The sequence below is a fragment of the Watersipora subatra genome, chromosome 10 (genome assembly GCF_963576615.1).
Source record: "Watersipora subatra chromosome 10, tzWatSuba1.1, whole genome shotgun sequence".
NCBI lineage: Eukaryota > Metazoa > Bryozoa > Gymnolaemata > Cheilostomatida > Watersiporidae > Watersipora > Watersipora subatra.
In genome coordinates, this window is record NC_088717.1 from 60,174,747 (window position 1) to 60,187,037 (window position 12,291).

The 12,291-nt window shown below is 38.7% G+C and overlaps 1 protein-coding gene across 1 annotated transcript; it reads left to right on the plus strand.

Annotated features, from left to right (window-relative positions):
• The first annotated feature begins 1,753 nt into the window (after positions 1–1,753).
• LOC137405853 (probable 3-hydroxyisobutyrate dehydrogenase, mitochondrial) lies at positions 1,754–11,000 on the plus strand. The gene is made up of 8 exons (XM_068092279.1): positions 1,754–1,894; positions 5,789–5,932; positions 7,246–7,366; positions 7,499–7,620; positions 8,751–8,884; positions 9,129–9,205; positions 9,312–9,468; positions 10,727–11,000. The coding sequence occupies exons 1-8, from the start codon at positions 1,786–1,788 to the stop codon at positions 10,883–10,885; spliced, it is 1,023 nt and encodes a 340-aa protein (XP_067948380.1). The 5' UTR covers positions 1,754–1,785; the 3' UTR covers positions 10,886–11,000.
• The last annotated feature ends 1,291 nt before the right edge of the window (positions 11,001–12,291 follow it).

Genomic DNA, 12,291 nt, shown 5'->3' on the forward strand with positions numbered 1-12,291 from the left:
CAAGTCATTAAAAGAGCATCGTTTCTACAACATGCCTGCTATTTTACAATCATATAAAAATATGGGAGGCAGGGATTTGTAGAATTTCTTTTTAGCAAAGTACCGTTTTGCCATGAAAAGCCAGTGATGATATCTCTACCTGTATTGGCATTTTTGATGGTAGCAGTAATCAATACTTGGAATAGCTACAGACGTGATAGTCGCCTTCTCAAGCTACCAAAAATGAAGTAATAAATAGAAGAAAATTTCAAGCTGAAGTTGCCGACAGTCTCATCTATGTCAATGGTGCTGCCAAACAAGGACGACTATCTGCATCAAAGGATGCTAGTCTATGCCTTACACCAGCTAAAAAAATTCGAAGAAGCCCATGCAAAGTTCACTATGACAATTTTGCTCATTGGTCAAGGTTCCAAAGCGCAGTCGCTGCAAGCTGTGCAAGAAAATAACTACTACAAAATGTGAAGTAGTCTCTGCTTTCTTGATGAACGAAATTATTTTTGTACCTATCATCGCAAGCGAATGGAGAGCTAGAGTTACTTTGAAACAATTGATATTGCTTCAGTATTTAGTCCATTTGTACCAAACAGTGAAATAAACTTATATACTTGTGTTGTATATATATATATATATATATGTATATTATACATATTAAATGTATATTATATATATTATATATATAAATACTGTATATATTATATATATAAATACTATATATACAATATATATATGTAATGTATATATGTACATTTACCATTTGTTCATTCAAAATAAAGTTATTCACTGGCTCACATACTTCATAACACTATTGCCTATAATGCATAATGTGTATAGCATTAAAGCCATACCTGCCAACTCTCACGCATTGGGCGTGAGACTCACGCAATCACCCCAAAGAAAAAATGAAAATGCGTGAGATTTTTGCCCCAATTTCCACAATTTTATATATACTATCATTGATACATCAATTGCCCCAAACCCAAATCTCACGCATTGCCCCACTCTTGGGTTGGCAGGTCTGATTAAAGCCCAATGTTGCGTGAGTGCAACATTTAGTATCTCGGGTCAGGGTCGTTGTAGAAAATAAAAAAAATAGAAAAATACTCATGTATATATATGGAAACTATCCAAAAAGTTTGAATTTTTTTAAAGCAAAGCTTCTGTGTATGGGCCTCAGAGGGTTAATTTGATTAAAGTTTAAAATACAGTATTTAAAATATTTTTGACATAGCTGAAAAACCTTCAAGGTTTTGTAAAAATATATCTAATCAATGATATACAGCCCCCCATATATATATGGGGGGCAGTATATCATTGATCTAACCTACACCTCCGTAGCCTACTATGTAACTAATGATATTATAGGAAGCATCGACTTCGTGCTTATCAAAGAGCATGCTAGTGTATATTCAATAACTTTCAATAATTGACAGATAAGCTGAAGATAAACTTCCTGGCATATTATACAAAAATAACTATAGTATAGTACAATAAATAACGAAATCCAGTTTCCATCGCAGTAATAAACTGGGCAATGTATCACTCTTGTCCTTGACATCGTGGCATCGACTCGTGAACGTCTTAATATGATCAGGGCGACTATAAAGCTATGTACATTGTGTACAATTAATCATATGAGACAAACCGACGGTTAGTTTTGCTAGATAGCCTGTGTGCCAGCAAACAGTCTCATCAACACACCAATAATGTAGAGGCAAATATCATTAATAAAGAGGCAAATGATTGACGCTCGGGTTACACGCATCCCGGTGGCTGCAAATAGTTGCGATGAACAAGTTTCTGAAAATTTCAAAAGCTTTGACGATCACGTCTAAACAGCAAGCCGTGTTATACACTGGCAGTCAAATAAGACTATGTTGGAGCAGAAAATATTCATGTATGTAAGCCACGATCACAAAAAGCGATGTTGCGTGAAACATGAAATAATAGTGACAGCACAAAAAAAGCTACTACATTTAATAAAAATATTAATGAGAGAGGCAGCCATCTATCACACTACTACCATATTCCGAGAGAATCAAATCAGGGTCAAAGACGGTGTAACAAAGATTAAATGAGTTGTATTAAACAAACAGTTATTTGCTTTTGTGAAGTACTATATTCCTTGTCTTTCTAATTTAATTACATGACTGAGAATGGAAATTAAGAGAGACCCGAATAGTCCATGGAATAATTAATGAATAAATACATATGTCGATAAGACTTTACAGATAATAATGAAGGTCTATTTCTGTTGTAAATAGAGTTCAATTGGCATGTGACAGATTGAAGAGTCGTGTTTTAACTGAGTAAATGAGTTTCTAAAAATGCATTCGTAAATGCCAGAGATGCTAATAAACACGTATTTTACTCTGATTCGAATATGGGAATGTAGTAGTAGTGTAATAGATAGATATCTCTTTTACGTTAAATGCAGTAGTGTGAGCTTTTTCTTCGTTCTGTAACCGTTATTTAGTGTTTCACTCACCATTTGGACTTTACGCAGGTTTCCGTACCTTTCTTTTGTTTTCCCTCGCATGTTTGCATACTTTTTGATGTTTACTGCCTACAATTAGGCTAATTTGCTGTGCAGTCTTTCAGGTTTTGTATAGAATGGGCATGCATAGTCTACCACTTTGCATATCTATAAAAGAATCTACATTACAGAAGGCATTTGGCCTCCACCTGGAGCTCACAAAGATTTATTCAAAAAATAATGCATGCTTTGCTTTTGGCACATGTTTATAGATGAGATTTAGCATTACTTGATCATGAGATTATGATGACTGTGTGGCGGTAAGCTTGAAAAAGTTACAACGGTCTCAACACTTGTGCCTGTTGTGGTAAGCTATACCTATTTTAGATTCAGGTTGCCAGGCTGCTGGAGGCAAACTTTTGAGCAAATGGAGATTGCTCTCTATCTATATTGCACTGCTAACTTGATGTGAGCTCAGCTGGCCAGAACAATGTACTTACTGCTTTGAGATCTGGCAAGACTAGTTTGCAGCATTCTCATTATAGTTGCTACACCAAGGAAGTTGGTACACCCTATAGTTGCTACACCAAGGCAGTTATAGTTTCTTGTTTAATTTGTAGTCATAAGGGCAACTTCTACTAACCTCTCTAGAGTTTGAGGATGAGGCTCAAGCTTTGCTCATAACTACATGAGTGTGATTAATTTTCTGAGAGATTCCGGAAAGCAGTAGTAGGCTGACAAAGTGCCATTACCTTTTACCTGGTTCTCCTTGGATGACAATCTTGGAATGACAATGAAAGACAAGAAATCTAGCATATTTTGCACATGTCAGTTTTTGTCATCACTTACCTCTAGACTATCAAAATACTCAATGCAACTGAAAGTCGACAGTATTGAGTGGCCATGAAAGCTTCAAGACTAATAAGTGTTTGATCCAAATGGTTGAAGCATAAACTGAGTGATGGGTGTTAGTTCTATTTGTTATGAAGCACCTGCGGGCACCTGTACCCTTCAGTTGTGTAGGCGAAACTTCACTCTGCACTGGCTGTTTGAGATATTCTTTATGTGTAGGAGGCAGTTCTCATATTTGTGATCTCTAAAAATTTAGTTTTTTATTAAGAACTCATAAATCACCAACCTTTAAAGTTTTGGTAATGTGGTTAAAGTGGTTTAAACTTTAAAGTGGTTTTAATATTTTAGGTAATGCTTCATTTTAATAAAGGTATTATCTTGATAGGCTAGCTATTCCTATCAGTACTATTATCTGCACTTTAGCCATTAAATTGTAAAGGTCCTTAATCAAGTGTCAAATAAGATATTAAGTGCACATCGTATAGCTGAAAACAATCAGAAATGAACAAAAGGTAAAAAGTCTAGTGGAGAAATGATGACATGACCTGATGACATGAAGCAACAAGTTAGTATGAAGTGGGTACTCACATATAAAGGCCTTTTAAAGGTTAACTAAGGGAGTACCATTCTGATCCAAGTGTATCTGCTCTAAGCGTGATTTTAGCTTTGGTAAGCTGTAAGAAAAACAGATATCGTCAGCAGAGTGATGTCGTTTTTCCTATACCAAAGCGGGATATTAAAATGTTTTACAATGAGCTCCTTAGGTTTTATTTAAAGTACTGTAGTTAACTAGGTTGATTTACATTTGTTAGATAAGCACAAACTGTACAAGGTACACCATATCTTAGCAAGGGTGTTGGTGACCTCCATAGGCTAAGACTTAACAAGCTGTAAGCTAAGACTTAAGCTATAGGCTGAGACTTGACAAGCTGTAAGCTGAGACTAAACAAGCTATAGGGTGAGACTTAACAAGCTGTAAGCTGAGACTTAACGAGCTATAGGCTGAGACTTAACAAGCTATAGGCTGAGACTTAACAAGCTGTAAGCTGAGACTTAACAAGCTATAGGCTGAGACTTAACAAGCTATAGGGTGAGACTTGACAAGCTCCAAGCTGAGACTTAACGAGCTATAGGCTGAGACTTAACAAGCTGTAAGCTGAGACTTAATAAGCTGTAGGCTATGACTTTACAAGCTTTTGGCTGATACTTACCCAGCTGGAGGCTGATACTTAACCAGCTGTAGGCTGAGACTTAACCAGCTGTAGGCTGATACTTAACAGGCTGTAGGCTGATACATAACCAGCTGTAAGCTGATACTTAACAAGCTGTAGGCCGATGGTTATGTGATTTGACTGAGAATCAGGGATTTAGGGCTTCAGGCTTATTTTAATCTTATAATGTTGTCACCTTTAATGGAAGCCATGTTATAATTTTCCATGATTGTCATTGTTTCTTGAGGAAATCAGCTCAAAGTATTATATAACTAATTGTTATTTTTCATGTTCCTTTACGATTTTATCCTTGCAACAGGCGTGTCAATGGGCTACACTTTCCTTTACGATTTTATCCCTGCAACAGGCGTGTTAATGGGCTACACTTTCCTTTAGGGTTCTATCCTTGCAACAGGCATGTTAATGGGCTACACTTTCCTTTAGGGTTTTATCCCTGCAACAGGCGTGTTAATGGGCTACACTTTCCTTTACGGTTTTATCCCTGCAACAGGCGTGTTAATGGGCTACACTTTCCTTTAGGATTTTATCCTTGCAACAGGCGTGTCAATGGGCTACACTTTCCTTTACGATTTTATCCCTGCAACAGGCGTGTTAATGGGCTACACTTTCCTTTACGGTTTTATCCCTGCAACAGGCGTGTTAATGGGCTACACTTTCCTTTAGGATTTTATCCTTGCAACAGGCGTGTCAATGGGCTACACTTTCCTTTAGGATTTTATCCTTGCAACAGGCGTGTTAATGGGCTACACTTTCCTTTAGGATTTTATCCTTGCAACAGGCGTGTTAATGGGCTACACTGTCCTTTAGGGTTTTATCCTTGCAACAGGTGTGTTAATGGGCTACACTTTCCTTTAGGATTTTATCCTTGCAACAGGTGTGTTAATGGGCTACACTGGTAGAATATCCTCGAGGCTTATTCGTTCAATATTGTTACTGATGCTTTTCTACTTATCGTCTTCTCAACTTTTTGCTCATATTGACAAGGCTGAGTTTTTGAGCTTCTGTACTCTTCAAACAACGAGTTGTGCACTCTTGTCTATTCATAGATATGAACGTCTATTCATAGATATGAACAAGCAAATTGACTCAGAACCACATTTTTCAAGAATATGGAGTTCAGGAGTGCGAATCATGTGCATTGAGATTAGGACTGAACAAGTAGCTCATATCAAGCACTGCCAATATTGAACCATTTTTGGACCAGTCTGTGAGCATTCATTTCTCTTTACAGGCTCTAAGGATGGAGGGAGCAAGGTTGGGTTTATTGGGCTTGGCAATATGGGCTCCCACATGGCCACTAATCTTATCAAAGGAGGCAAAGAGGTTGTGGTGTTTGACTTGGTTGCTAGCCAACTCGAGGAACTTAAAACCAATGGTCTGTCCCTGTGTTACCCAGTGCGTTCTGAGATGACTTTCTGTCAGTAGAACTGTAGTTTCTGTAGCTGATGTTTTCTGTCAATAGGGTAGTGATATTTGTAGCTGATGTTTCCTGTCAGTAGAGCAGTAGCCTCTGTAGCTGGTGTTTTCTGTCAATAGTGAAAGGGTCTCTGTAGCTGTTGTTTTTGCTGGTAGATCAGTGGCTTTAATAAATCTGCATTACAACAATTATTCTGTAGGAGAAGAGTGTAGAGGATAGCCGTAGGGCAGGGGTTAGGGGAGGGGTGTAGAGGAGGATCAGGGGAGAGGTGTAGAGGAGGGGTGTAGATAGGGGTGGAGAGAAGGGACTTAGAGGAGGGGCTTAGGGGAAGGGTATGTGGGGGGTGTAGAGGAGAGGTGTGGTGAAGAATGTAGGGGAGGGGTGTAGAGGAGGAAGGTAGGAGACGGGTGTAGGGAGGGGTGTAGAAGAGAGGTTAATTACAAAACAAAATATTTGTTCAATTATTTAAGGTAATTAGTTCCTTTAGAGCTACATAATCAGCTTATCATCAGTCAACCGACGAACACAAGAGCCAGCTGTTGCCATAAAATGCTGTTACTCTTTAATTGAAGTCAAATCTGTAATTTATTGGTAAAATTATTACTTAATTTTATAATTAATATAGCTTATTACTCAATTATTTCTTATTATTAATTAACCATTGCTTTGACCTGTTGACTCTTGCGGATATGCAAATCAAATTTCTCAAATACTGTATGTAGTTAATAATAGTCCGAGTAGGAATGAGGCATCTACAACATAAAAGAGTCTCGTGTTATTCTGTTCATGCTAGATAGTTCTCGCTAGAATATCAACATTAGTTTAGCTAATGTCAATGACAAGGGAAGAAATGCTACACTTATAATATACAATATATTACACTTATATATACACTTATAATATACAATATATTACACTTATATATACACTTATAATATACATTACATGCATATGCTTCCCTGAATCTCTTAAACACATGCAAAAATCTTTCATTTGCTAATGTTTGTGTTACGTTCTAACGGATGTTGTGCGCTACTACAATATATAGCAGTTATAGACAGTTCATCAAAATTGAGAGTTATGTGCTCCTGCTATATATAAATATAGACAGAGCTTCAAAAGAAATATAGTAATTATATTCTCCTGCAATATATAGCTATGGACAGTTCAGCAAAGGTTTTTACATAAACCCAAAAGCGCAGTACTCTGTCTACAAATCTAAACTTGTCAATGGCTGTCAGTTGGTTAAACGTCTGGCCTTTTTTATATAGGAGCAAGCATTGCTCAGAGTCCAGCGCATGTGGCTAGCCAATCAGATTGTATCGTCACCATGCTGCCATCTAGTCCCAATGTCATAAGCTGCTATACGGAGGGGGACGATTGTCTCTTAAGGTTTGTTTTTCTAGAAGGCTCGAAGCTTTCGCTGTTTTCTTTTGTTGTTTGAAGTAATTTCATATAGTTCAAGTTGTCACACTTCAAACTTATTTTTACTTCTATCAAGTAAGTCCTTTTTCCCACCTGCAGCACTGTCCGTGCAGGTACTCTCATTATTGACTCGAGTACCATAGATGCTGGTGTTTCTCAAGAAATGTCTGCTGCAGCCAAGGCTAAAGGAGCCGTGTATATGGATGCTCCCGTGTCTGGAGGTACATATATCCTTATGTGGTGGTCTCAATACAATATGGCAATATACAAAACTTACAAGGCTCTAGCTTGACAGTGTTTCATCAATGATATACAGCCCCCAAGGATAGCCGACGGCTATCATAAGGGCGGGGTTTAATGATGGAGCCCTGTTAGGATTGTGCTAGCCTGGGTTTCTGAGCAAACACGACTCTCGCGGGGCGGTCGCGTTGCCTTGTTAGGTTTTGGAAAACACGACTTGCTGTTATCGTGTCATTAGCTCATTCAGCCAGTAGACCCCGCAGTTCACAATAGCAAACCTTGAATTTCTACAATGTAGGGGTGATACCTAACCAAAATAATGGATCCATGCAAAATAAAACACTTCAAATTACCTACTTTTACTAATTTTAAAATTGGTAAAGGTCGTAGTATATGCTTAAAGTTGAATATAATTTACGCTAAACTACTCGAACCTTTTTTTCCTAGTTTTTGATTAATATTTTGCCACCCCTAATATAAAATGACAGTCTTTTATCGTTGTCACATTGTTTTACCTGGCCAATAAGAGGGGACAGCAGGCAAAGCTGTGCAGTGTAGTTTTCATATTCAAAATCTAAATACAAAACTGAATTTGGGCTATTTCACGATTGTGACTATTATTATCGCGAATTCTTGCGAATGACAACTGGCTGATTATAATGGTGACAATATTGGGATACTGTATTTATTCGACAACAAAATGAATTCAACAGATAAGTAAAATAACCACTATAGTTCATAATATTTGTAAAGTTACAAGGGGCTTTATTCAGCATATTTGTTTGTTCGGGTGCCGTGTTTGGGTTCATCCCAACAGAGCTCCATCATTAAACCCCGCCTAGATGAGAGCCGTCGGCTATCCTTGGGGGCTGTATATCATTGGTTTCATGTACTTGTTAGATTTACTGTGTAAAGTAATTGGCGGATTGTACAAGGTACTCGCTAGACACCGACTAGTAAGTACTTGCTAAATCTGTTTTACGTTGTATTTTCTAGACACACTTTAACAGGTGCTTGCGGGATAGACGTTATGATGAAAGCTGTTTGTCGAATGAACTGTAGAAAGCATTTGATTTTTTTGGAATGATTTAGTCATGTTGCTGGTCTGTAGGAATTATAGCTGCCAAGGCTGCTACCTTGACATTCATGGTTGGAGGGCCAGCTGATCGTTACACCGAGGCTGAGACACTTCTCTCACTTATGGGCAAGAATATGGTGCACTGTGGTGATGTCGGTACTGGCCAGGTAGATTGTTCACTTCTTTCAGGCTCATCAGACTCTTCTTTCAGGCGCAGGCCTCTTTGTGTTGTTGAAGATTGCTTGTTAGCCCGAGTAAACCTGGTACTCAGCAACAGATTAGTTTGGTTTTAAGTCTCCTCAATGTGTACAAGGAAGCTCAGGTTACTGATGTTATGGCTGCTGTAGTCCGGTGGAATGCTTAAATTTGCCTCTAGTGGCTCATTATGTTTACAAACCCACGCTTTTGTAGGCGGCCAAGATTTGCAACAACATGTTGCTGGGTATCTCTATGATAGGAGTCTCTGAAGCTATGAATCTCGGCATAAGGTCTGACCTATCCTTATGCTTTACTTATGAACTTCTCCGGTGTTTCACCTGTCTACATACAATATTTGCATTACAATCTCAATTATTTAGAATGTTTTTCATACAGTCTGGGTCTGGATCCCAAGCTATTGGCCTCTATTCTGAACACGAGCAGTGGGCGATGCTGGTCAAGTGATACTTATAACCCGTGTCCCGGAGTGCTCGAGAATACCCCTTCGAGTAATGGATATAAGGGAGGCTTTGGTACTGCTCTCATGACAAAGGTAACTTTCTCCCTTTCACTCGCATATCATCACCAACGTCTCACTGGGTACTCTCCAAGGTACTCGTATATTTAATAGAAATAACCCAATACAGTGTTTTCTCTCTCAAGTGTAGCAAGAGAGAAAGTGATATTTTTAAGGCTAACTACAAGATTGTCATTATTCAAGTCAAATTTGAGAATTTGCAATAAGTAAGGAGTTGTCTGCTCATGATGTTTGTTAACTACATTACGTCTACTGCAGCTGTCATTAATTATCCTAGATATGCTCAGGCCCGTATTCCCTGAGGCGGCTGGCCGGCTGAGCCGCCCCAACTTTTTAGGAACTTTCCGCGGCTAAGTACAGTCAAACTCAGATAACTCGCCCTCGGATAACTCGCCCTCGGATAAAATGTAACATTTCATCTCAAACACAAGGTTAACTCGAACGGATTTGTTTGGTCCGTTCCCCCGCAATGATAAATTGCTTCAGATAACTCGACCCCAACATCATTTATCCGAAAAGTTATTTGCCCAACGGCTATGGACACGGTTTTATCGCTGTCGAATATCACTTTATTTCAAGCCATAGAGACAAACATCAACTTTTAGTAGTTCGGCCTCATTATCATCATCAGTGGCAAAATATTCTTGTTAACGACCTTTATAAAGGTTTACAAAATATCAAGTTTTACCAAACATCCGCTTGGCCATGTCCCATCGAAAGCGTGGAAACCTCCGTATGAACATAAAATAAAATCGGCAAAATTGATCTTTGTTAAAACGCTCAAAAGAAAACGATGTCTTTTTTCTGAGCATTTTAACTGCGGTCAAGTTTTGCCTGTTTTAATTTTAAAACTTCTCGTCGGTCACATCACGTAAAACAAAACAAATCTCAAAAAATAGAAAAATGTTGATACTTTCCGATAAAATTTTTTAAAACTTCACATGAGAGGCCCAGCTGAGGCCCTACATAAGAGAAACCTGTTGGGGGCTTACACCGCCCCCCTCAACACCCCCCAGGTGTTCATAACTAGTCACCTAACATTAGCCGCCCCAACTTGCAACCAGTGAATACAGGCCTGGATAAGCTACTGAAATATGGCAGTTTTTGTCAACATTATCTGCAGGTTCCGTTTCTCTGCCTTATGGTTGAAGGTGCTATCTGTGAGCCGCTGGTCACTCCTTAACCTTTCCTATTACATAAAGATTTTTGATGCTGCAGGCAAACATGTATCTCATATAGGTGTAGTGAATGTGTTGGCTTACTTTCGTTACAGGATCTGGGATTGGCTCAGAATGCAGCAACCGAAACAAAAACAGCGAATCCCCTTGGTTCACTTGCGCATCAGTTGTACAGAGTTATGTGCAACCAAGGTTACGAGAACTTGGACTTCTCCTCCGTTTATAAATTTCTCAAAGAGCAAAAGGAAAAGTAGTGCATTGTGTCAGTTTGATGCCTTTTTGAAGAATCTCTAAGCATCGCTCCATTATATATATTTTGATTTTCTGACGTGTATATTTGTATTAAATATAGCAGTATTCAGAGTTGGTTATGCGGCTTCTTTTTGTTAGACTTTCCCTAGTAACGCTAGAATATCTTATCTGCCGGAGAGAATGCATTAAATGGGATGCAAGCTATTTTTAAACTCGGTGAGTGCATTTTAAATGTGCCCTTCTAAAGTATCATTCCTAATGGAGTTATCTGATTAATACAGTTGATGTATACTTACATTGTGAAATGTATGTATGCTATATATTCATACACAGATTCCCTGTAGTCTACAATCTAGGTAATACATATTATTTGTTTTTGGGCACTTGTTAAGATGTAAAGTTGTAGTGAGGATATGGTGTAAATGTATTGTAATTCCTGTCACATCTGACAACATGACAGAATTTACATTACACTTATTCTAGATGTTGCTGATCAATAACTGGAGTGTAAAACCTGTAAGGTTGTTAGAGGTGTTAACAAGTAAAATAAGTTGCTTTGTTGAACACGGTGTCCCACAGGGCCTGGTGACAATCAGACTTAACAAAGGTGCGGAAATGAAACATGAAGGAAAAGCTAAGACTTGGGGAAGATACTTCATTTCTCGAATCTGTCATCTTTGCTGTAGGACCCAGGTTAGTATACCAATCCTGCCTACACTCATCATTGTTTATATATATATATTTAGTTGCACTGTATCATTTTACTCACCCTTTCTCATACAGCCAGAGGCTGCATTTTAAGCCTCTTAGATATCTTGCATATTTAGGGTCAGCCTACTAGTAACTGGATATTGCGATGCTTAGAAGTTAATTTGATTCACAAAAGTTTTGTCTGGTGTCATAATCCAGGATTTATGCTTTAAGGTTGTCAGTCACGGCCCTACTAATGAATTGCTTTAAGGCTGCTGACGCTGCTGGTGATTTATAACGTAAAGTAAAATGCTTCCCAAAATTCAAGGCAGCTCTGTGTTTGCCCGAACGTCAGACCTCAACAGCAATACCGATGATCACAATATCCCTGCACTGCCTCAGATACCCGCCAAGTATATAGCCACGTGCCAGCAATCTCCTGTTGACAAACATAGAGGCTTTGTCAATAAGAGGAGCTGCTCTAAGGTATGGATAAACGCGTCCCCTGCTCAAGTGGTGTGTTTCTCGCTCGAGTCAGGAATACAGAGTATTGAGCCAATCAAACGGCAGCTGAACAGCAAAAGTGCACAACTCGCCATCAAACCTTCTGCGCAAGAAGCGGAGCCAGTGAAAATGTGTCGGTCTGAGTCTATATACATGCCAACCACAGACATGTGCATAGAGGATCCTCGGGTGTCTCTTCAATCGACCCCTGACA

Excerpts from the sequence above, each read along its gene's own strand:
- LOC137405853 (XM_068092279.1), top strand. The coding sequence starts at position 1,786 with ATGAACAAGTTTCTGAAAATTTCAAAAGCTTTGACGATCACGTCTAAA. Across the intron at positions 7,621-8,750 it reads GGATGCTCCCGTGTCTGGAG|GAATTATAGCTGCCAAGGCT; the intron begins GTACATATATCC and ends GCTGGTCTGTAG. Across the intron at positions 9,206-9,311 it reads GCTATGAATCTCGGCATAAG|TCTGGGTCTGGATCCCAAGC; the intron begins GTCTGACCTATC and ends TTTTTCATACAG.